Source organism: Phyllostomus hastatus, unplaced genomic scaffold (genome assembly GCF_019186645.2).
Source record: "Phyllostomus hastatus isolate PE091 unplaced genomic scaffold, TTU_PhHast_1.1 phas_scaffold_55, whole genome shotgun sequence".
NCBI lineage: Eukaryota > Metazoa > Chordata > Mammalia > Chiroptera > Phyllostomidae > Phyllostomus > Phyllostomus hastatus.
Window position 1 is genome coordinate 13253725 of NW_025334035.1, and position 24714 is coordinate 13278438.

Below are 24714 nucleotides of genomic sequence, written 5' to 3' on the forward strand. Positions count from 1 at the left end.
GGCCCAGACAGGCTTTGCCTTGGACCAACTCACACTGTCACAGGTAGGGTGGTGGCAGCCCCTCTGTGCCTCAGTCTCCTCCTCTGTGAGATGGGAGTGACTTGTAGCATGTCTGTGAGGACTGAACAGGCAGCGGTTGTTGGGTTCATTAGAAACCCTCATGCAGTCCAAGGCCTGGTGCTAGCTGTGCTCTCTAGGGCAGAAAGTGCTCCAGGTTGGGGTGTGGGACCCTGGGCTCAAGTCTCAAGCCTCTGGCCCTAGCATCCCCACGTGCGGAATGCAGCAAGGCGTGCAGGACTCAGCGGCAGGCGGACCTCTGGGCTCTGGCTGCGAGCACGCTGTGGGGCCTCCGTGGGAGTGCCAAGACCCCCTCCACTTGCAGCCTTCGCTGGCACCTGGTACAGGCCCTTCTCTGACCTCCCCTTGTATCAAGCAGAGTGCCTGGAGAGAGCTGCTCTCAGCTCCAGGACCCCTGAGGGACTCGCTGTGGGGGGCAGGCCCCAGCAGACACAGCCTGGCAGCAGAGAGTCCCTGGGTCAGGCACCCTGCCTTCCAGAGGGTGACGTGGGGAAGGGCGGACATGGAGTAGGTCCTGCTGGGGCATGTCCCCCAGCCCAGGCCAAGCCTCCGTCTGCCGTGGCAGGCAGGGCCTGGCACCAAGCCTGACCAATCTGATGGTGGCGGGTGCGGAAAAGGGATAGGGTGGCCGCCTCCACAGAGAAGCATGTTGGCTGTGCCCTTCCCCAGGGTGGCACATGAGCCTGCTGGCCTGCAGGAGCAGCCCAACCAAAGGGTCCCAGGGCTGCCATGGCCTTGGGGCTGCGGGTCCTAGGCAAGGAAGTGTCTGCTGCCACCCCACCCACCTCAGGGTCTTGTCACCCTCGACGGGTGAGAGCGCTGGATGTCATCTGTACTCTTGCCACCCATTCATCCAGTGACCTCTGGCCTTTCTTCAGATGTCTCCTAGGATGGGAGCTCACTGCCCTCAGAGCCCCTGCTTAACTCTGGTGCCAACATCTGCCAGCCCTGGCTTTCCCAGAGGGCCCAGCCCCTGCAGGGACTGTGCCTCTGCCCTGCCTCATCCATAACAGCTCTGTGAAGACGCCATGACAGAGCGGCTGTCTCCTAGGGGACAGAGAGAACCCTGGGCCTGACATTGGGGAATGCCAGCTGGGTCTCACAGCTCCACAGGACCCGCCATACTGATGAGAAAGCTGGGCCCTTTCTCATGCTGATGACAGAAGCCAGATAGATGCCTTTGCTGAGGGTGACACAGAGATCATGTCTGCGGCAGGGCAGGGGCCCAAGGTCCCAGAGGGGTGCAGGTGGCCTGCAGGGGCCAGCCTGGTACGCTCACTGGGGGCACAGAGTCACCACCAGCAGGCCCCAGGCTGCCTCCCTGTCACCCTGAGTCTGCAGACCCCAGCTGAGGGGGAGCCTGCCAGGCCTGCCCTTGCTGCGGGTGTGGGTGAGCTTGGCTCCCTAAGGTGCCAGGGTAGGTTCTGGCCTGAGTGTCTGGCCTGATGTGTAACCCAGAGTACATCCCCACCCCCCTCTGGGTGAGGCTCTTTTAGGAAGTCCTGAGACCAAGGCCAGGGCAGGGACGCCGGCCTGGAGGGGCTGGACGTCTGCCTGGGTGGCAGCACCGAGACTGTCTGGCGTGCTCCCCTTTGCTGCCCAGTGGGACAGGGAAGAGGCATGAGAGACCAGAGGCCAGTACCTGATGGCCGCTGAGCCTGTGCAGGCACAAGCACCTGCTGACTGCCCCTGTAGCCAGCGGGCTCATCTTCACTACCCTGTCCTTTCTCTGCGCCTCTTCCCTCCACAGGCCTCGGGTGTTGCTGACCACACTGGGCTATGGCTGGGCTGTGGGTGGGGTAGGAGCACCTTGATCTTGGGCTCTGCCCTGAGCCAGGTCCAGGAAGGTAGAGGTTAGCTGTCGTGGGCAGAGGTTGTCTGACGACAGGAAGAGCACATGTACAGGTTTGGGCGGCAGGGGAGCCTGCCAAAGTCCACACCAACCCAGGGACATGTGGGCGACCTCGATGAGTGGCTGAGCCACCTGCCGCCCTGACTGCTGGCTGTTGACACATCTGGCTCATCTCAGCATCCCAGGGTAGCAGGTGGAGGGCTCAGGAATGCAACCCAGGATTGGGCTGAAACAGGCCCCTGGGCTGAGCCCTGACAGTCACAAGGAAGGGGACCCTCGGGACGCAGCCCCTTTCTGACTTCAGGACCTTTGAGAGTCAGCTCCTCCCCGGCTCCCACACAGCTGTCTCCCCCGTGCCGCCCTGCACGCCTCACTCCCTGCAGGCCCTCACCCTTGGCCTGCGCATGGCCTCCCAGAGTCTGTGGTAGGGGTGCAGCAGGCGTGCGGGGCGAGCCTCTCCCTGCCTCCCTGCTGTCGCAGAGTCTACTCCAAGCCACTGATTGAGAGTCTCATGTCTTAAGTGTGGTGTACTGAGCCTAGAGTTTCAGAGCTGGAAAGGCCCACAGCCCGACACTCCCCAGCCCCAGCCCTGAGGCTTCAGGAAGCAGGGCTGGAGCGGCACCCAGAGAAGGTGGCGGGTGCAGGAGGGCTGTGTGTCCTGCGAGGCATCTGTCACCCCTGCTGCCTGCCTGAATGAAGGCCCCAATCTCTCTTCCTACTCCCAGGTGATAGCTGTGGTCATGGACATGTTCACCGACGTAGACATCTTTAAGGACCTGCTAGATGCCGGCTTCAAAAGGAAGGTGGCCGTGTACATCATCTTGGACGAGAGTAACGTCAAGTACTTCCTGCACATGTGTGAGCGGGCCCGCATGCACCTGGGACACCTCAAGGTGAGCCGCTGTCTTGATGGCCAACTCGTTACTCAACAAACACCTTGTGCACCTGCCCTGTAGAGACAGAGGCCTGTGCCAGGCGCACAGGGCCCAATAAGCCTCGGGCCTCCTGCCAGGCAGTCCCCTAGCCTCTGCCCGAGTGCCCCAAGGGACAGGACGCTGAGTGCCTCCGGCAGTCAGAGATAAGGCAAACATCGATTAAGGGCCTGCCGGCCAGGAGCCAGAGTCCACGTCTGGATGCTGCCTCGCGTGTCCTTTCAAAGCAGGCCCTGCCACGTTGGTTACCTGTCTTGGCTCACACACCTGCAGGGACAGGGTGCCCACCGCCCCGCCCCAGCAGCTCACATCTGGTACCTGGAGAGCTCTGATTGCCAGGAAGTTCTTCCTCAAGGTTAAGCCAAACTCTGCCTCTGTAGCGCCCACCCACAGGTTTAGGGTCTGGCTCCAACAAAGGATGTTCCCTCAGGCTGAGGTCAGGGGAGGCTTCCTGGATAGCTGCAGAGTTAAAGCGGGCTTGAGGAATGAGAACAGAGCAGAAAGGGCCGCATGGGGGCACCACGGAGCAGAGGTGGGGGTTGCGACAGCCTGGCTCTCAGCACTGCTTTGCTGCGTGTCCTTGCGCACATCCCCTTCCCTGTCCTGGCTGCAGGACCTCGCATCCGGCCCAGGGGTGTGTGGGCCAGTGTGGCTGGCTTCTTCTGCACAGACATCCTAGCATTTGGCACTTTGCTTGGGGGTAGAGGGAGCCCTCTTTCTGCCCCAACATTGCTTGGCACCTACTGTGTGCAGTACATTCCCTGGAGAATACAGATCAGTCTGCATAATAACAACCAATACTTTCATGTTGGACATGGGCCATGCCTGTCTTGGCACTTCACCGGTTAACTCATTTACTCCTCATGACTGTCCAGTTGTCCCCATTTTACAATGAGAAAATGGAGGCGCACTCACCTGGGGTCACTTACAGCTAGGAAGCCCAAGAAGCAGCCCTGGAGGCCCCTAGCTGAGAGCAGCCTCTGACAGGTCAGAATTCCTTGGGCTTTAGACCTGGGATCTGAACCCCGGGAGGAGGGGAGAGGCCAGGCTGGTTAACAAGGGCTGGGCACCTGTGCCTGTAATTTGCTGGCGTTTGTCAAGTGTACCCCCCACCCCACTGAACCTTTTCAAGTGGGCATGAGCTCTCCGAATGGTGAGTCTTTAGCTGTTGTGACATTTTTACGTGGTCTCTTTGGTGGGTTGACCCAAGCCCCACGCTCACCCGCCGCACTGCCTGCCATGTAATTAGCACTGGGGACCGAGTCCCAGGGCAGACAGCTCAGGATAGGTCCAGAAGGTGGAAAAGGCGTCTTCTGAAAGGTGGCTCTATTGGCCCCAGCCCTGTGGGCAGCAGATCAGAGAACTTCAGGGCTCCCTGTCCAGCCCGTCTCCGAGGTCTGGAGGAGACCTGAAGGCTCACCCCCACTGAGCCCTGCCACATGCCCAGGGGTGCTTTACTTGACACACGTCACTTCCCTCGGCCCCCCTTGCATTCCCAGCGTGTGGGTGATGAAGCAGCAGTGTGCTTGTCCATGCTGAGCAGGGACCCAAGCCCCCAGCTGAAAGCCTTGTGCCCTGTCCAGTGCCCCAAGCCTTTTCTCAGTACAGAAGTCCCAAACTCAAGTCTCCTGGAACTGTTGGGAGTATTCCGAGTGTTTTGAGCTCCCAGAAGTGGCGGGCAGGTGGGGCTGTGCTGAGGATCTGGCCCAGAGGCTGTGTGGCTCCTCTCCCGAAAGGCTGGCCCTGCACCACCCACCCACCTGCCCTGTCCTTCACTCCCCGCTGCATTTGGGGGCCTTAGACTATGGTGTAGCCCCGTAGCTCTGTGGGAGCCTGGAATGCTGGGGCCAGAGGGGCCTTGGGCTGCCTGTACTAAGCTGCCACAGGATAGATGGGGAAATAGGCCTGTAGGAGGCTGTGACTTGCTTCCTTGTCCTTGTGTTCCTAAAAGCCAGGCTGAACCTAAAAGCCCGTAGCAAGAGATCAGCATGCACAGGAAGGCACACAGACCCTTGGCTCCCCACACCCCTAATGGGCAGCGCCTGCCAGTGGGGCCACCGCAGGGCTGGCGCGTGGCCCTACCTCTCCAGGCCTCCGGCACCTCACAGCTGTAATGATGCCTCCCAGAGTTGTTTGAGGATGAAATTAGAGGAGACAATGGCTATAAAAGTGCTCTGTGAGCTAAGGGTAGCTACGCAGCTTCTGGTAACTACAGAAATTATAAACCTCGGGCCCTGGGCAGGGGATGGGGTGTGGATGGGAGGCCTCCTCCCCTACCCTGCTGCTGGAAAGTGGAAATGCACCTGAGGGCACAGGAGAGCCTCGTGCACCAGGGCTTCCTGGTCTGGCTGCCCCACTGGCCAGCTCCCTGCACTAGGGGAGGTGGCAGGGTCCACAGTGGGGCATACCCATGAGCCAGCACCTGCACGGCACAGGGCATGTGGCCCTGGCCTCCTCATTCTGCCCTCGGACCCACCCCCCTCGACAGCCTGGGTGGGCGGCTAGAGGCTCCTGTGGGCCCATCCCTGGCCAAGTGTCACCTTGTCTAGGGCCTGCCCACACGGCCCACCTCCCTGCCCGCGGGCTGGCTGGGCCCAGGCCTGTCTGGGGAGCACTTCCTGCTCGGGAGAGCCCAGTTCACACTCGGCCACCCACCGCCCTCGGCTGGCTCTGCTTCAACCTGCCCTCAGCTCCTGCTGGCCCAGGGTACAGGGTGCACATGTGGGATCATACTTGTGACCACAGCAGTGTCAGGTGCCAGTCTAGGGGCAACTCTAGGAGCCAGGCCTGAGCCTCAGCTCTGCCCGCTGCACTGTAACCTCGGACAGAGCCATTGAATCTTTCCAGGCCTCAGTGTCCTTGTCTGAAAACCGGCAGGGCTGCTGTGAGCAAAGCATGAAGGAGGCCATGTGGGGGCAGAACTCTCAGTGGTGAGCTCCCTTCTCGTCCTGTTTTTGGTTGGGGACAGGCACAGCTCCTTCCATGAGACCCCAGCTCTGGCTGATGAGTGCCAAGGGGCTCCCCTGCCCCCTTTGAGCCGAGGTTGGCTGGGGACCGCCCCCGTGCACCCGCTGCAGGCAGCACCTCTCAGCCTCCTGCTTCCTGTCTCCGGAGCTTTGAGTTCACACCAGTACATTCTGGAAACAGCTGCCCTCCTGGCTTTCAGGTAAGGCAGGAGGACTCACACTAGCACCTCCCCTGGAGTGAGGCTCACAGCCTTCCCCAAGCACCTGGCCTCTGACAGGGAGGTAGGGAATGATGGCCCTTGTCAGCAACAGGAACGGCCCTTTGGAAGAAGGCCCAGCCCTTCCACCCTCTCCAGGGCCCAGGGCAGGCCACATGGCCACACCACATTTGGGGGTGCCAAGGGGCACCCCAGGGTCAGTGGAAGCCAGGCCGGGCTGCGAGGCTCCCATCTCGGGACAAGACAGGAGCTGTGCGGTGCTGACGGATTGGAAGAGCTCGTTGGCTCTGCCACCAAACTGGAAAAACCAGCAGCTACTTGGGCCAAGGCTGGACCCATTTCTGATGAGTGAGCCCAGCCAGGGTGGCTGTGGGAAGGTGCTCGGCAGGGATGCCAGGACTCAGCCTGCAGCCCACGTCCCACGCTGGACAAGTAGCTTCCCACTGGTGCTCAGGGCTTCCTCCTACCCATCCTTGAGTCCCGGGCCCTGGCCTGTGTCTGTCATGGAGTCGGGGTGTGGAAATACTTCTCAAACAAAGGGGTTTACTGGCTTGGAACAGTTGGCAGTGTCTGAAGACATTTTTAAGGTTCACAACTAGGATGGCACAGTTGGCATTTGGTGGATAGAGGCCAGGGACCTTTCTAGATACCCCACGATGCACAGTGCAGCCCCACAGCAGAGCAGAGCCTCGCCCAGAACATCAGCAGTGCTGAGGCCAAGCAACCCAGCCTGGGGGAGAGCTGGGCGTCCTCCCAACAAGGCCTTGGAGCTGGGCTGGTGCGGCCTACTCAGTCCCACCTTCCCAAAGGCAGTTCACAAAGGTGCTCCCCCTCCTAGCTTCGTGACAGCCAGTGAAGGCCAGGGTGAGCATTGGCCTCCTCCTGCATTACAGAGGAGACCAGGCTCTGCAGGACAGAGCAGAGGCTGGCCAGGCACCCAGCACATGGGGACATGGGCCCTCTGTCTCCTGTATTCCACATGCCTGGCTCGATCTTGCCATCCCTGGCCAGGCCCGGTGAGGATGCATCGTTGGGCCTCCCTATCCCTCCTCAGGCCCAGGGGATGCCATCAGGCCCCTGCAGTGGATGGGGGTGAGGAGCTACCACAGTACCGCTGGAGGTTGTCCTCAGGCCCAGGGGGCTGGACCCTGCCACTGGGAGACTGTGGGCAAGCCCCCCTGCTCTGAGCCCACCTGGCTACCACGGGCAGCTGACGGTCCTGGCCCCCTCAACCTGCACTGTCCAGATGTTTTCTGGCCCTTCGTGTTGGTTCCCATCCTATCCCCTCAGCAGCAGAGGGATCCCACCCTAGCATACTCAGTCACAGCCCACTTTGTCACCTTGTATTTGAGAAGCACCCAGCCCCACTCACTGTGGTTTCATTTGTCCTTACAACAGCCCTCTAGCGGAAGGGGGGTGAGGTCCTTTTCACAAATGAGAAAACTGAGGTGTGGAGAGGCCAGATTGGTGTTTGGTTGGCATTGGGACTGGAGTCTCGTTTGACCAGGACTCAAGCATGCCCCAGGCTGGCTCTGTGCCAGGGGGCCTGGGCTTGTTCCCTCTGCCTCCCTGCCACTAGTAGAGGCGCGGGCCCCAGCAGACTTAGGACCAGATCAAGTCACATCTCTGTATGAGCACAGGAGGCCTGGTAAGGAGTGGGGAGCAGTTTTGCCCCATCCCTAGTGCCCACCCTGCCCTGACATCCTCTCTGGGACCCATTGCTGCCCTTCCTTTCAGGTGTGAGGACACTGAGGTCCCACAGAGCCCAAGGACTTGCGCAGGGCATCCCACTTGGGCCAGCCCAGTGGCTGTGGTCCTGGGCGTCCTGCCCCGCCCACTGTATCCTGCCAGGGGCGTCATGGGCTCAGAGACAATGCAGCTTTGTGGAAGCCTCTGCTGTTCACCCAAGCCTTGACTCCTGAGACATTACCTCATCTGGGCCAGGCCCCATGGGGCAGGGCACACCCAGGAAAACAGGCCTGGGAGTGGGCATGGCAACTGCCATGAGGCCCCACCTGCTGCTGAGCCCTAGGGTTAATGGCCTTAGACTGAGGCCAATCCCCAGCATGCAGACCAGAAAACTAAGGCCCAAAGAGGGCCAGAGACTTGCTTAGAGTCGCACAGCAAATCTGGTGCCTCTCATGTGGAGTTGAGTCTGTCTCAGATGTAGATGGTGACCTCTGAGGCCTCCAGCAAGACAAGATTTGGGGTGGGTGGGGAGAGGTGCTGGTGAGAGGGGAAGTGAGGCCAAGGAGAGGCCTGTGGCCCAGCCCACCAAACACAGAGCCAGGGACCCACAGTAGCCATGGAGTTGGCTGTGGTTGACCAGGAAGGCCTTGTACTGCCTCCAGGCTCTTTGCTCCAGTTTCTGGTCGGGAGCGTGCTCTGTGTTGGGTGCAAAGTCACGAGCACTAATTGTCCTGGGCTACGTCCAGCTTCCTGCTGAGCTGGCTGTGAGCTGGCTGTGTGCAGACAGGCAGCCTGACTGGTAGACAGAGCTAGCCCTGGGACTGGAGGCTTCTGGGCTGGGCCCAACAACAGGACAGCTGTGCACCCCACAGCCAGGCAGGCATTCGTAGCTGCCCCTCAGCCTACGAGCGGAGGGATCTAGGCCCTGCCACAGAAGGGACGGCCAGCAGTAGCACCTGGAGGTGATGGGCAGTTGTGGAGGACAAACTCTGGCTCTCTCGGGCCCATCCCCTCCCCACTGTGACCCCCGCCCTGACTCAGGCCCACCTCCCTTGCCCACGGTGGCCCCCCTCCCTGTCCTCGGCCCCTGACCCCCCTTCATTTCACGAGTCATCTGCTGGATGCTATCCTCTACTTGAGGTGCGGCACCAACTTTGCGACTCCCTGCTCTGAACTCTCCCATGCACCCCGCTCTCCCCAAGGCCGAGTCAGGACCTTGAGCAGGTGTAGGGTCTGTCAGAGGTCCAGCTGAGCTTGCTCTGCACGCTCCGTTGCCCGCCCTCCTCCGCTAAAGTCTGAATGTGTCTTAAAACAGGCTGCTGCTCTGGTCAGCAGCCTTTGTGTTCCCATGTCTGGATGCTCACCCTGAGCCTGCCCCGCTTCCCTGTCCTCGAGTGCCAGCCTCTCCCAGCCCTCACAGCTGTCGTCATCCCTCCTCACCACCAGCTCGGCGTGTTCCGGCCAGTCATCTCCGCCTGCAACCAGGGGCCTCGGCAGGGGTTGGGTAGCAACAGAGCAGGTGGGCGGTCAGCAGACTGAAGCCAGTGAGTGGGTGAGGGGCATGGCAGAAGTCACAGAAGGTGTAAGAGCCCAGGGCCCAAAGCTGGCACGAGGGGCCTCAGCAGAGCGTGGGACTCCCATCGCATGGGCGTTCAGGCAGCCCTGTTGGATTGTCCTTAGGGGAGTTCCTGCCCTGGGCAGGTGTTGGATTTCCTAGGGCTTGCATTAGCAGCGGAGTCCCCAGCCGCCCCGCCCCCACCAACCCAGTGATTTGGGGGCACCAGGAGCTGGTGTTTCCGACGCCCTGCTGGGCATTGCTTGCACCAGGAGCCTACGTCTCCTTCCAGGCCTGAGGGCTGGGGTTCCCCTAGCCATCCCCTCAACTTGGGGGTCTCAGCCTGGCTTATCCTGCCCCTCCCTCAGAGCTAGGGCCTCCTTCTGTGAGGAGGGGAGGGGAGCCAGCCTTCCCGCCCTACAGCACGCAGCCCAGAGATACCCCTAGACCTCAAACCAGGTCAAGAGGGCACCTCACGGCCAGAGTTCAGAGGAAGGCAGGCATGGCCTGGTCTTGGACTTGAGGCGCTGCTTGTGACTCCTGGGAGGACCCCCTCTCCTCTCTCTGGGTCTCAGCACCCCTTTCCATGGCCTCCCAGTGGCTCTGGCTGGCTCTCAAGCCAGACAGTGTAGGCCCAGTGTGGAGTGGGATCAGACTGTGTCCCAAACTGCTTCTGGGTGCCAGGCGGTGGGCTGGCCCCCAGAGAAGTAGCAGAGATTGCTGGAGCCCTGCCCTCTGGGAGCAGAGATCAGCAACGACGACGAAGAGACAGCTGAGAGAAGCAGAGCCAGGGCAAGGCCTGCCAGGCATTCATCCTAGGAGGGCCAGTGCCCTACCAGAGTGCCGGCCCAGATCCCTAGGGCAGGCCTCAGTCTCCCCACCACACAGCCCCTGCCCCCACTGGGACCTCTCCGCAATGAGTCCACATCCCCTCCTGCCCAAGGCCCTGCAACAACCCACCACCTGGAGCAGCGTTTCCCCAGACTGGCCTGGCTGCGCAGGTCTCATCCTGCCGGCTACCCTGCGCGCACCCACGAGCCAGGCCCAGACCCTTCAACACCAGCCCCCACCCTCCTCTCCAGCTTCCCATCCCTGCCGTCCCACCTGGGCCTAACCCCGCAGTCCCCACACACATCACCCCCTCACTTCAGGCCTCAGCACCCAGGTTCCCCCAAGGCCCCTGAGGCTCCAGGCAGCGACTGCCAGGCCTCCCTCCATGTGGTCAGTGCTGTGGCTATGTAATTCTGTCTCTATCCCCCAACATAGAATCTCAGGGTACGGAGCAGCGGGGGAACAGAGTTCTTCACGAGGTCAGCCATCAAGTTCAAGGGCGCCCTGGCCCAGAAGTTCATGTTCGTGGATGGAGACCGAGCCGTCTGCGGCTCCTACAGGTGACTCCCTGACCTTCTGGGGGCTGGGGGAGAGGCGGCTCTGGATCTCAGCTGGTTTCTGTCCTTAATCCTGCCTCATAACACCCTGGTTATTCCGGTTCACTGGTCCCCAAACTGCTGAGGTGTGAGCTGGGTTGGGGCACACCCACACGCCAGCCGCCCATCTCCAGAAGCAGGCAGAGGAGGGCTTTTGTTCAGGAGACTCACTCCAACTGGAGTAGGGTGTGGGCCAGGCCTGGCTGTGTCTCCCCAGGTCCATGGAGTGGTGGCCCTGAAGGCCATCCTCAGGGCCAGGCCCAGAATGAGGATGACCGTGGCCCAGCTTCGGGAACCCCGCCATGCATGGGTGGGTCAGGGGGGCGCTGCCACTCAGAAGGGTGGTAGGACAAAGACACCGTGTGTCCAGGCTGTTCTGGGCATCCTGTGACCCCAGGGGAGCGTGGCACTGTGCTGTTTTGTACAGGTGACAGAGGACCTAGTGTCTGTGACTTGCCTGAGGACCCAGTCCCAGGTCTGGCCCTGAGGCTTGTGCCCTGTCCTTGGTTCCCCTCAAGGATCAGTCCCATCTAGGGCCCCTTAGCCACGGTCCAGTAGAGAGCAGCCTGCTGGGTGCATGGCGGCTCTCTCCGACACCCACTGTGGGGGGGACCTGGGGCCTGAGGCAGCAGGCGGGCCCCATGTGCCTGACCAGGCGGCCCCCTTGCCCTGTGTTGCAGTTTCACGTGGTCAGCCGCGAGGACAGACCGGAACGTGATCTCCGTGCTGTCTGGCCAGGTGGTGGAGACGTTCGACCGGCAGTTCCAGGAGCTGTACCTCACGTCACACAGCGTCAGCCTCAAGGGCATCCCCATGGAGAAGGAGCCCGAGCCCGAGCCCGTGTTGCTGCCTGCCGTGGCCCCTCTGGTGCCCTCCGGCACTGTGGCCAAGAAGCTTGTCAATCCCAAGTATGCGCTGGTCAAGGCTAAGAGTGCTGAGGAGATCGCCAAGGTCTCCTCTGAGAAGCAGGAGGTCAAGAAGCCCCCGGGGCTGCGGGGCGCGGCGCTGGCCGAACAGCCAGCAGATCTGCCCGAGCCGGTCCTGTCTATCCACCCGGGGCTGCTCAACCTGGAGCGAGCCAACATGTTCGATTACCTGCCCACATGGGTGGAGCCGGACCCAGAGCCAGGCAGTGACATCCTGGGCTACATCAACATCATCGACCCCAACATCTGGAACCCTCAGCCCAGCCAGATAAACCGCATCAAGATCCGAGACACATCCCAGGCCGGGGCCCAGCTGTGGAGGCAGAGCCAGGACTGCAGCCCCACTCCAGAGCCCAGTAACCCCCAGGATGCGGTCCCTGCCAAGAACGGCCTACCTGAGGAGGACCGCATACCACAGCCCCCCGTGCCCAAGCCCCGGACAGTGCCTGTGGCAGACGTGCTTGCCCAGGGTGGTGGCGGCGTAGGTGGGGTGCTGGGGAGCCCAAGAGAGGAGGTACCTCAGAGCAGGACAGACCACCGGCTGCCCGGAACACCAGGCCCAGGCCAGTCCCTGCCCCAGCAGCAGCTGTTTGCGACGCAGGATGAACCTGATGGCAATGGGGTGGTGATTTCCAATGGGCTAGATCAGGAAGAGGAGGAAGATGACGATGACTACGTGACCCTCAGTGACCAGGACAGCCTCTCAGGCAGCTCTGGCCTTGGCCATGGCCCTCGGAGGCCCTCGATGGCCTCCTCTTCTGTGTCAGATGAGTGTTTTGAGCTGAGGGGACACCAAGCCCCTTTCCGGAGGCGCCACTCAGAGCAGGTAGCTAATGGGCCGGCCCAGCCCCCCCGCCGACAGCTGAGTGCCCCCAACATGACCCATAGGACCTTTGGTGAGCACCTATGTGGTTCACCGTGGGCCCAGGGCCGGCAGAGAGAGGACGCGGGCACTCTGAGGAACATGCAGTCCTTGTGCTCCATGGACAAGGACGCACAGGTGGGTTGGGGTCTCTTCGCACCAGGGGTCTGGGAGCCCCTTTCCCTGGGCCTGAGCACCCGGAACAGCCTTCTGCTGGGCTCCCTCATCCCTGGCTCAGACCCTTTCCTTGTTACAGATGGGGACACTGATGAACAGGGGGTGAGGAGTGGGTAGGAGCCACCCCAGCCACACATGTGGCAGTGCTGGAGACCTTGGCCCCACTACCCCCTAAAGGCAGCCTGTGCCTGCTACTGGGAGCTGAATGAAAGCACTTAACACCCAAGAGGTTTCAGGCCTGTGGTGTTCTGGGAAGTCAGTGCCTGGTTTCTGGATGAGGAAATGGCAGTGGCGAAGGTACTTGCTTATACCCCCAAGTACCCTCCAGCAGGCAAGCCTTGTCTGGGCCTGTGCCAAGCCACCTGTGTGTTGGCCCCTTGGAAAGTGGTCCCGGGACCACTCTCCCCCAACTCCTTCGAGCCAGCTCATACTCTTCCTTTGCCTCTTCCGGACAACGTTCGCAGCCCCGGCCCAGCCTCCGGCACCCTCCCTACCTGGAAATAGTGCACGGCTGATCATGCCCGGCATGATGATCAGGCCCATGGGCAGCATCTTGAGGTAGCTGGCCAAGATGGAGCCCGCTTTGGCGTGGTTCAGGTTCCGGGCAGACAGCGACCGCTGCACGATGACCTGTGGGCACGTGAGGAGTGTGAGTCCCAGCCCCTGTCAGGGGTGCCTGTGGCCAAACTTCTCCCTGGTGGGCCTCAGGGGGTAGCATGAGATGCTGTCCCTCTAGTGCCAGACTCACCTGAGATAACCAAAGCCCAAACCTGACCCCTGATGGTTCCCCCCAGAAGCAGAGCTCACCCTGATTGGCCAAGTGACTGGGGCCCAGGTCCTCATCTTCCAGGACCACAGTCTCCCTGGCTGATGAGTAAGGAAGGTGTGGCTGCTGCCTGGCCTGGCACCCTACCATTGGCAGGACTGGAGGAGACCCTAGGTGGAGCACTGTCAGGGGACTCCCCCATCTCTAGTGCCTCATGAGAATGGCTGGCATGTTCATGCATGTGCCTAGAGGTGACACTGGCACCAACTGTTCCGTGTCACTGGCAGGGGTCTAGAGCTCTCAGGCCTGGGGTCTAGGGGAGCCTCCACAGTCTCCCTGGCTGTTGAGTAGGGGAGGGGCTGGGACTGCCCAGGGGCAGCCCCTCAGGTTGCCATGGGTAGACCCTAGCCAGGCCCCAGTTTCCAGGTCTACAGAATGGGGACTGATGGCCTCTGAGATCCCTCCCAGCATCTGACATTATGATTCTTTTTTTTTTAAGATTTTTTTAATTTACTTTTAGAGAGAGAGGAAGGGAGGGAGAAAGAGAGGGAGAGAAGCATCGATGTGATCAAGTCTTGCTCACCCTCAACCAGGGACCTGGCCTGCAACCCAGGCATGTGCTCTGCCCGGGAACTGAACCAGCGACCTCTTGGCTCGCAGGCCAGCATTCAGTCCACTCAGCCACACCAACCCTGGCACGAGTCTACTTTTAAAAAAACAAAACTTTTTTTTTAAACAGTTTTCTTGGGGTATAATTCACCCGTGGTTCAGCCACAAGAAGTTTACATTTCAGTGCTTTTAAGTATGTCCACAACACTCTGCCATCTGGAACTTTCTTCCCTTTGCTTGTCTGCAGTGTCGGTCACTGGCAGCAGTTCAGGAGTAGGAATTACCTGTGACATTAACTATGTTCCAAACGTGCTAGTTGGACAGCCAGCTTCCAGCACACCCCCTGAGGCAGGGCTCTTGGTGATCCTGGAGTCACAGGGTGCCAGGAGTGGTGGCACGGACGTGCAGGACGAGCTGCTGTCAGTCCTGCTTCTCCACCAGCTTCCAGTGACTTGGGGACCAGTCCTAGCCTCAGTTTGGGCCTCGGTTTCCCTGTCTGGACAAGGAGGGAGCCAGACACGGTTCCCTGTGGACTGTCCCCACTGATGTGCTGTCATTACAAGAGCCCAGGGCCACTCCTCGGGGGGGAAGAGAAGCGTTTCCCTAAACCCTGAGCTCTGTACTTCATTGTGCTCTCGCAGGCCCTTGCAGGCCAGCCTGGGAGGCAAGCCAGGCTGGCTTTGCAGCCCCATCCTGCAGGTGGAGAAGCTGAGCTCAGTGCTCCTCAGGCCTCCTCTTTGATTGGCTTTGTTTGGTTTTGATTACTAAAGGGTAGCCCATGTACAGTGGACGAGCTGGGAGACAGTGAAAAATTCTGAAGGAGACAAGAAGCACCCATGGTCCTAGCACACAGAACTGCCCCCGGTGCTCCCCAGGCTGGGCCTCTCGAAGGGGCACCCTGGCCTGTGCCTGAGTAGAGTTAGTCCTGCAGAGTCCCCAGCTGCTGGTGAGGGTCACAGCAGAGCAGGACCAGGAGGACTAAACAGGTGGGACCCAGTGATGCAGTCCTTGCCTTGTGGATGCCCTGGACCAAGGCCCAGCTACCCCCAGGCAGACCTAGACTAAGCAAGAGGAAGATGGGGAAGTAAGGCTGTGGGCTGTATCGTGCCTTCCTGTGTGGCCCCCTTTTTGGGCAGTGAGGCCCACTCAGCCCTGCTTTCGAGGCCAGGCCCACTTAGCCTTCATGGAAAAATCGCAGTGCCGTGCAGCCCAGACATGCCAGTGCTGGTGGGGAGGAGGGCACAGACCGGCTCTCCCAGCATGCCCCACAGCCAGCCCTCACTCACTGGGGCTGGCCCATAGCCCTCCCAGGGGAGCCCGACAAGTGCCTGCTGGGAAACCACGTGTCCTGGGAGGCCCACGTGTGAGGCGAGGCTGATGTGGGAATCTGGGGGCCCCATGTTACAAATGAGGAAACTGAGGCCCAGGCTCCCAGGGTTTCTGAAGCCTCCAGTGTGGCCCTGGGAGCTTCCCACTGCCATAGCTCAGGGAGAGGCTTCCAGCAAATGCACACCTGCTGCTCAAGAGAGGGGGACCCTCCAAACGCTCCCCTCGCTGGATGGGCAGCCATGGCCCTGGGAAACATCCCTCCCTCTGGGTGCCCCCACAGAGGAGGCTGTCCTCACTGACCCCGCTGCCTCGTTCCCATGATGGGGCCCTGCCGGGGTCCGAGGCACAGCCATCAGGCCTGTGCCTGCCAAGGCCCTGCTGCTTCGAGAGGCCTTCGCCCACCTGAGTGCTGCCAGGAGCTGCCCATGGCCTTCCAGGGCAGGCTGAGTGGCGGCCATTGTCCACCCTCCCCCACCCCAGAGGGCAGGAGGCAGTCTGAGGTCACCCAGTGCATTCACAACACAGAGAGGACTGGAGACAGACTCCAGGAGAAGACCTGGCCCCTGCACTCACCAGAACTTCGGGCCCAGGTCAAACTACTGCCTCCAACCACCTGTCCCCGCCCTGTTCACGGTTGGAGGAGGCTGGAGCAGGGGCATCGAGGAGGAGTAGGAGCTTGCCTTACCACACCACCAAAGGCGAGATTATTCCCATAGGACACGTGGGGAAACTGAGGCACAAAGTAACATGACAGACTTGTCCTGGACCAGCAGCTAGTGAGTGGCGGGGCCAGGAGACAAGCCTGGCTGTGCTGATTGCAGCCTGCCCGGCAAGCATCCCATGGGAGGAGACGGTGCTGCTCTGCGGGATGTCACTCTGTCTGTTCTCTCTTTCCCAGGACCACCAGTATGGAGTCCCTGCCTCGGGGACCAGGGATAAAGATGGCTTCCCGCGTCTGTTGAGGACCTCAGGACCCACGCGGTACTGCCCCACTGCTGAGGGCACCCAGAGCTCTACCAGAAAAGCGGGTTCCCATTACTGGCAGGCCAAGGGTGGTCCCGGGCCCCACACACCGCCAGACCCTGGGAGCCCAAGGCTGGCCCGCAACACCAGTCTCCTCACTGATGGCAGGGCCACCAGAGTGCACCCGAGTCCTTTCGGAATCCCATACTCCAAACTGTCCCAGTCGAAGCACTTGAAGGCCAGGATGGGTGGCAGCCAGTGGGCCTCATCTGATTCTAAACGGAGGGCCCAGGCCCCCCAGGACCGCAAGGACCCCTAGCACCCTCTCCGTGGGCCTGGGGCCAGGCCATCCTTGGCCTCCACTCATGCCCAGACCCACCACACGCAGGCGTTCCCCGGGGCCACACGGCAGATTTCAGATGGGCCACCGGGACCCTCCAGAGCCCCCTGAGGAAAGCGAGAAGGTGGCAGGAGGCAATGTTGACACTCACCTGGTCAGTGCACCAGTACCAGGTGGCCATGATGGTCAGGCCAAAAGTCATCCCAGTCCACGGGAGGTCCGCAGTGGAGGGGTCACGGAACATGTGCATGGCATCTGCCCGTGGCAGGTGGCAGGTGGTGTTGGCGATAGTCCTGTTCGGGACAGCCTGGCTGTAGGCTGCCGCCAGATGCTCATACCCACCAATCCGGTCAAAAGCTGGCAGGGACAGGACAAGGACGGTCGGTGGCCAGTGGTCCTAACTCCCAGTCCCCACTGCTCCCCCACAAGGAGCTTCCTGCTGTGTCACACCTGGCCTTTTCCCACTTCACCTCTCCTAGCATCTGGAAGGGTGTGGCCTCATACAGGGTTTTCCAAAAGGTGAATTTAAGTGACTATTTTATATGTATTTAAAACAATGCTATTAAATGAGCATTTTGCACACGGGCAGCACAGTGTCCAGTTGGCCTCTGGATACCAATTGGCCTTAAGCAGCAGGCTTCTGTGCCAGGCTTCACACTATCGATTCAAGGAAGCAGAAGTATTTTTTTCTCAGCATTTAAGGGCCTTCCAAGGGGTTTAGAGTATTGGGTGCTGACCTGGGGGCTTCTGGAGGACATGCATTTTGGCAGAGCTGAGAAGGGCTGGCAGTGAGGTGGCACTGGGCAAGGAAACAGGTCCAGCGGGACCGGCCAGGGGCATGACCAAAGTCACAGGGGCGGCCAGCTGGGCCTTCAGCCCAGACCACATTCGCCCCCTCTCCGTTTTCAGGGTCAGCCCTTTATGGCCAAGCCCTGGCCCACCTGTGGCTTTGCCATGTCTGCAGTCACTCCTCTCTGCCCAGACTGGGCCTGGCTGCCTCAGGCTCTCTCCAGCATTGGGTTCTAGAGACATGGGCCCCTGGTCTGAGAGGAGGCAGACACACAGAAGCCCGGACACAGAAAAACCCCAGTCTCAGGCCCTACCCACAGCAGCCCCTTTCCCCAAGCAAGAAGTCTGCTGCCTGGACTGGGTCCCCAACACCCTCACCACCCGGAACCCAGGCCAGGCTGGGGTGAGTGCTCAGAGCAAAGGCACAAACACTACTCAAGGGACAGGCATGGCCGGGCCCCAGGGCCCTAGCATCTGAGTCTGGAGGAGACTGGAAGGCCTCTGCTCGCCCTTTGTGGGACCCCGTGGCTCTGCATGCACACTCCCAGGGTGAGGAGTCCTCTGGAGGCCTCAGGGCCACTGTCTGAGCTTCCTCTCTGTCCCCAGGCCAGTGTCACAGGTCTGTCTGAACCCCGGCTCTCCTCCCCTGCTCTGCCAGCAGGCTGCAGTAGCTCTCGCTGGGATCTTGTACATGGTTCTGAACAACTGGAACAGACACTCTGGCAGTTTTGCGGTCTCCTAATTGTGTGTCAGCACATCCACCTGGGTCCAACCTTGCCCTCACGCCCTGAGGCAGGGCAGGTGTGGCTGGTCCGGTGTTCCTGAGTCAGCTGTGTACCAGCCCCGAGTCCTCCGGGAGCTATGACAGAAACGCAGCTGGGCCCTGTGGGCCGGAGGGGGCTGACAGCCTCCACCCCTCAGGGAAGGCCAGCAGGGGCCCAGCCTCTTGAGCCAAACCTGCCCCCAGCACTGACCCCAAGGGCCCAAAGGCTTGCTGCCATGGCCCACAGCCCTCACCTTGCACAGTGAGAATAACAGCCCCCACCACCATGATGAGCGTTTGCAGGGCATCTGTGTAGATCACAGCAGCCAGGCCTCCTGCAGGAGAAAACAGGGAGCTGGAGGGGCCCTGCTCTTGGAGGAGGGGGACTGGGGAAGCGAGCCGGAGCTGCAGGAGGGCAGCTGCTCACACCCGCGTTCCCCACCATCTCGCAGGTGGGTGAACTGTGGGACCCAGAAGCTGGACCCGCAGAGCCAGACTATAAATCTCCGACTGTAGCCCAGCCATGTCCTAGGCTGTGGGAGGAGGGGCCCTCTGCCCCCTGCCCACTCTCCTTGGCTCCTGCTAGCCTCTCACACTCTAGCCCATGTCCACCAGCTACACGGATGCCCCGCCCAGTGATCAGAACCCCTCTCTCCAAGACCGCCCCCCACGACCCTGCCCAGGTGCCGTACCTGCGATGGTGTATAGGGCTGTGATGGCGAGAGTGAGGATGGTGGACAGGTAGAAGTTCCAGCCCAGGCAGATGTGCACAAAGAGAGCCCCCGCATACAGGTCGATCTGGACAATAAACCACAGGACCCAGAGCACAAGTGAGTCTCTACTTTGCCACTCACTGAGTGGCCTCAGCGCCCCGTGGGTAAGGGATGAGGAGGGGCTGGGCAAGGGAGGGAGGAGGTCCTGGCTGTGGACAGGCTGGGTGCAGGGGCATCGCTATTGTTCATGGAGTCCCAAATGGCCAACGCCCACCAGCGAGCAGTACTGCTATTGAGCCTGACCTCTTCCCAGGGTGTGATAGGCAGAACCCTGGCCCCCTGGTTTCTGGGGGCCTTGAAGAGGAGTCCAGGAGGGCTTCTCAAGTGAGGCCCAAGAAGACTAGTAGGCCTCAGGTAACAGGTGCACATGCCTTGGTCCGCAGGCCCGAGTCTGGGTGCACCTCCTGCTTTCTGCGCCCCGGCAGACAGGGCCCTCCGAGAAGAGACCAGCTGTGAGTGCTGGCGTGGGCTAGGGACGTGGGTAGTCTTGCTTACTGCCCCCCACCCCAATCCCGGAGTGGTGGGATTAGAAGTCAGAACTGAAGTCAGAACCATGTGTTAGGTTGAGGCTGGTCCCGGAGGAGGACTAGCCCCCACTGTCCCAGCACCCATTTGGGGCAAGAATCCTAGCCTCAGGGTGAGCACTGGACCCAGCCTCCCAGACCATGCCCCTTCTCCAATATGCAGCAGGCTCTGAGTGGGAGGACAGGAGCCCACCCTGTGAGACCTGGGGACAGGGCACCAGGCCTCCCCATACCCAGACCTGCCCCTCTATGCCGGCTGAGTAGAGGGGAGACAGACTGAACTGGCCACTGGGGCCAGGAGCTCCCCAAGAAGGCTAGGCGAGGCTGTGGGCCAGTCTGCAAGGCCAGGGGGTGCCAGCCCCTTTAAGTTGCCCCAGGGCCTGGTCCAACTTGGCACTGCCTGCACTGCCAGGAGCCAGACTTGGGGCCTCCTGCTCCCCCAGGCCTCAGGGACACAGAGCCCAGGTGGGAACTGGACCTCACCCAAAGCCCATGTTCCTGTACCTCTCCCTCCAGGCTCCTCCTTTGGAGAGACCAACCAGGGTGGAGACTGACAAGGTGCTCTCAGGCCTCTGGCTCTGTGTGTGTGTGTGTGTGTGTGTGTGTGTGTGTGTGTGTGTGTGTGGTGGTGGTGGTGGTGGTGGTGCATCTGCCAGCAGCACCCATGACACCAGAGGAGAAACAGAGGCACAGGAAGGGGAATGGGTTTCACCAAGGACAGGCACTGGCAAATAGGGGTGGGAGGTGCCAGGTGAGAGGGCCAAGGGTGGGGAGCATGGGAGAGCTCTTCTTCCCCCTAGAAAGCCTCTTCTTCCACCTGGCCATCCTCTGGCCACCCCTGAAGACCCCTCTGTGGATCCCAGATGCCCTCAGAGCCAGCTACAGGGACCTGGGCCTGTGTCCCTGGTCAGCTGTGTCCCAGCAAGATGGCTGTGAGCCCTCCTGAGCCTCAGGGGCTCTCATCGGTGAATCGGGAGTGGGTGTGGGAAGAATGCAGGCAGCCCTTGGCCCCTTTCCATCCCCACTGGCCTCTACAGACCCCTGGTCAGGAGGGCTGGGGTCATGGGAAGTGGCCCTTCTGAGGGAGCCACCTCCCCTCTGTGCCCCCCTGCCTAGTGGCCCAGGAGCAGCTGCAGCATCTAATCTAACTCCCTGTGGGCACAGAGAGAGGCGAGGCCAGGGAGACTTGCCCATGGTGGCAAAACCCTGGGAAGAAAATCAAAAGGACAGAGGCAGCAAACCCAAGTCTCACTTGGGAAGGCCCACTGTCAGGGTGCCTGGCCAGCCAGGGTCTTGCTGGGCGGGAGCCACTGATCTGCCCCCACTCAGAAACTTGCCATGGCCCCTGCTGCTTCCAGGATGGTGTCCAAGGCCCTCTGTTATCCCTGAGATCTGGCCCCAAACTCATTTCTCACCAGCTGTCTTTACCACCTCCTGTTACTTCTGCCCCCAGCATGAGGCCCAGGCTGTGGCTACATCGTGCCTTCTACCCACAGGGGCTCACCCTCATCTCTGATGCCTTCGGCAGACCCTGACCCCAGCAAGTCCCCCTGGGGTGCTTGGTAAACCTACACGCATGCCACACGCTGCCCTGCATGCTTTATTCTGAGTATCTCATCTAGTGCTTGGGCGCCCCACAAGGTGGGTGTCATGAGGAGTCCCCTCCCCAGAGGAGGCACCACTGTGGAGTCAGACAACTTGCCCGAAGCCCTACCTGCAGTCACCAGGGTCCACTGGGCTGACCCTGGGGACCAGGAGCTCCCAGGTCCCTAGAGAGAGCAGACCCTATTTTGGCACCAACTAATGGAGCTCAGAAAAAAACTTGAGCCGAGGAAAAGGTGGGGCAGGGGGTGCTCAGTGGAGGTGTGCCAGGGGAGCTGTCCACAGAGTTGGTTCACAGATTGGGCTGATCTGAGCCCATGTTTCCCAGGAGCGCTGGCTGCCCCGTGCCGGAACCTGCACCCTGCCCTGGCTGCCTCCCGACCTGGAGCCCTTTCTCCCTCCCTCCGTGTGGTAGCAGAGAAGATGAGGTGGCCCACAAGTTTACCATGTGACTTCCCCCCTAAAGTATCCTCAGTGTCCCCTGCTCCTAAACCTTGTCCATCTCCATGGAGGCCATAATCATCCCCTCCGGGTTCCAGGAACTTCTCTCCTTGGCCACACTCCCTTTCACCTGACGCCACCAGACACTGCTACAAAATAGTCCTCCCCACCTCGCTTGGCCCCATCCCTTTGGAAGCCCCTCAGTGGCCGCTTCTGCACTTGGATGGTCCTGCATTTCCACTGCACACCCCACACCCCTGGCCACCCCCTCCCAGGCTCCTGGCTCCACAGCTTCAGCTGCACCAGCTTCCCTCGGCTGCCGCAAGCCCTGCACTAGCATCCCAGACCACTCTCCCAAGCAAGCCCGGACCCTACGCTTTTTCTCTCACTCTAGATGTCAGCCTAGTGTTTGCTTCCTTTACCGACTGTGACTGTATCAATCTGTTTACTTATTTCATCTGTCTGGAACATGAGTTCCCTAAAAGCAAGAAACGTGTTCATCATCTAGGCTCAGCCAGGGCACTTGGTAAATAGGCCCCTTTCCACAGACCAGAGATTGCCACCCTAGTGCCCACGGACCAAATGCAGTCACACCCATTGGCACTGTCTTCCACACTCCAGCGACAAAGTTGAAAGCAGCTGACCCTTGAACAACATGGGAGTTCAGAGCCCCGACTCCCAAACAGCCGAAAACCCAAGTATAACCTTTGACTCCGCACAGACACCAGTATCCACCGATACTCCTGTCCCTCAGGTAAAGTGGCATAAGGACAATGCAGACAGTCGGCCCTCTGCATCCGCGGGCTCCCAGTCACCAATGCAAACCCCAGGGGTATGAGGGCCGACGGTGTATTTAGTGGGAAAAAAATTCCGTGTATAAGTGGGCCTGTCCCATTCAAACCCATGTTGTTGAAGGGTCAAGTGTAGTTTGCAGGTGGCCTGCACAGCCACAAATACTTACTTCTGGCTCTATAAAAAATTAGCTGATCCCTGGGACACATTATTTCATTCAGTCCCATGAAGTGGCATTGGAACTACATCAGTAAACAAAGAAAAAAACGGGAGAGACAGACAAGAGACATTCTAAGTAGCCTGTTCAGCACACTGGAAGACAGTGCGCGCGTGAAAAAGAGGGAGCAGGGAAGTGGGTCTGGCCCTGCTGGGGCAGGAGTAATCTCGTTGAGAAGGTGAGATCTGAAAGACTTGGAAGAGGTGAGGGAATGAGCCATGTGGATATCCAGGGAAAGAAGTTTCCAGGCAGAGGCCACAGCAAGGGCAAGGATGCTGAGGCAGAGTCCCGCCTGGCATGTTTAAGGAATCGCAAGGAGGCCATGGCGGGAGGGTTGTGTGTGACAGAAGAGGGAGAGGTGAGGTTGGCAATGAAGCAGCGGCTGCATCTTGAAGGACCTTGTAGGCCACAGCTGGTCTTCATTCCAAGTGGCCTGAGGTGTCTTGACAGGTTTATCCACTTTCCGGAGGTTGGATTGGTGGGGAGCTACTTTGGTGACGGAGCTGGACCTCGGCTCCCGCCCTGTCCTTGAGCCAGTGTGGTCTCTGCACTCTGACACTGCACATCCTCTCCACAGACCAGGGCAGGCCCCGAAGGGGTGGCAGCAGGCAGCCCTGTGGTATCTGTCTGCACAGGCTGCAGCTGGGATGGGTCCTGGAAATGCAGACCCAGGCATTCCCGCAGCTCAGCCCAGTGAGGTCAGGGCGTATGGGGTCGGCTGGCCAGCACACACACTTCAAACGGCTTCAGCCCGGGGCAGCAGCCATGGTGGCCCCAGCCCCTCCCAAACCAAGCCTGGCATCTAGTGCTCCCTGTTTACTTATCTGGCCAGCCAGAGCCTTGTCATCAACAGGTTGCTTCCCATTTTACAGGTGGATAAACCGAGTCATCCTCATCACAAAGTGGCATTTGAAGCATTGCGTCCTGGCTGCTTCAGTGCCTCGGGACAGTGGTCAGGCCCCTGGCCCTAGAGGCGTGACCCCTCTCTCTAGGTCTCAGTGCTGGGACCTAGCTGCACTTAACCCTCCTCCCCCTTAACCCTCATTCATTCTGGGAGTCCCACTCACCCCCCCTCCCCCATGACTCATCCCTCCAGACCCCAGTGTGCCACCCCCCTTGCCTCTCTCTGTCCCCTCAGCCTGTCCTCTGAGAGGCGCCAGAGGCACTCACACAAACTTGACTGGGTCACTACATTGCTTAAAGCCCTGGTGCTGCCGGGGCACTAGGACCCCTTCCGTTGGAGCTCTTGGCCTCATCCCTCACGGTGCCCTCCAGGCCAGGGGTGGGACACTGGCAGCCCCAGAACCAAATGTCTCACAGGTCTGCTCTGTGTGACTGCTGGAGCACCTCAGTCCCTACCACTCCCTGTCACCTCCCTCCCTGCTCCTCCTCACAGTTTTCTCTCTGGTCCCCGAATTGCCTGACTATTGACCCATAGAGTCCAGGCCTCCTGACCCGACGCATCCTACATACCCCATCTCTCTCCTTGGCCCCCCGCTCCCCTGTCACTATCCCTTTCTCCATTAAAGCCCAACTCAGATGCCATCTCTTCTGAGGACCACGCGTGTCCTTCCCATGTACACATCTGCCTCCCACTGCAGTGCAGCCCCTGGTTCCCAGGGAGATGGTGGTCGGTGAGGGGGCGGAGGGGCTAGAAAACGTGGGAGGGAGGAAAGAACATGAGTGGGAAATTTTACCCTGGGCCTTAGAGGAGCCAGGTCCCTTTGCTCCGAGAGACCTAGAGAGCCCTAATGACACTGCACGCATCTAGTACAAAAGGCTGAGGGGTGCTCGCTTGCTGACTATCCCCAGAAAGCTGCTCACAGGAATAACAAGATGCCCTGGGGGTCCCATGGTTGTCTGGTGGGTGCAAGGCACAGGCCAGCCTGACAAGGATCCAGAGGTCTGCAGAGGGCCACCGGACACTACTCTCATGCACAGGCCAGACCATAGTCAGGGCCCAGTGAGGGGACTAGGGGGATGCCCAGCTTGGCCCAGGGCCTGGTCCCCTGGGAGCCCTGCGCGCAGCTCCTGGCTGGTCAGCAAGGCCTCCACTCACTCCACAAAGCCAATGGCATGCCTGGGATTCCTAGTCCCAGCACCCACATGAAGAGGGTCCAGTAT

The 24714-nt window shown here is 60.4% G+C and overlaps 2 protein-coding genes across 4 annotated transcripts in view; one reads left to right on the top strand and one right to left on the bottom strand.

Moving 5' to 3' along the window:
- The window catches only part of FAM83G (family with sequence similarity 83 member G), a 28322-nt gene extending 11488 nt beyond the window's left edge, over positions 1-16834 (top strand). Inside the window, exons 3-6 of the mRNA XM_045824543.1 lie at positions 2656-2823; positions 10557-10681; positions 11398-12643; positions 16285-16834. Coding sequence (XP_045680499.1) covers positions 2656-2823; positions 10557-10681; positions 11398-12643; positions 16285-16668 — 1923 coding nt within the window. The 3' untranslated portion in view covers positions 16669-16834. The remainder of the gene's footprint in view (positions 1-2655; positions 2824-10556; positions 10682-11397; positions 12644-16284) is intronic.
- SLC5A10 (solute carrier family 5 member 10) overlaps positions 1-24714 on the bottom strand; it is a 69985-nt gene that overhangs the window by 35465 nt on the left and 9806 nt on the right. For 2 of the 3 annotated variants that reach the window (XM_045824546.1, XM_045824544.1), the window contains exons 6-9: positions 18934-19039; positions 18496-18576; positions 16841-17046; positions 13177-13312 (exon numbers count right to left, since the gene is read on the bottom strand). In XM_045824546.1, the coding sequence (XP_045680502.1) occupies positions 13177-13312; positions 16841-17046; positions 18496-18576; positions 18934-19039 (529 nt within the window). The remainder of the gene's footprint in view (positions 1-13176; positions 13313-16840; positions 17047-18495; positions 18577-18933; positions 19040-24714) is intronic. The other variant, XM_045824545.1, reaches the window with a different exon arrangement.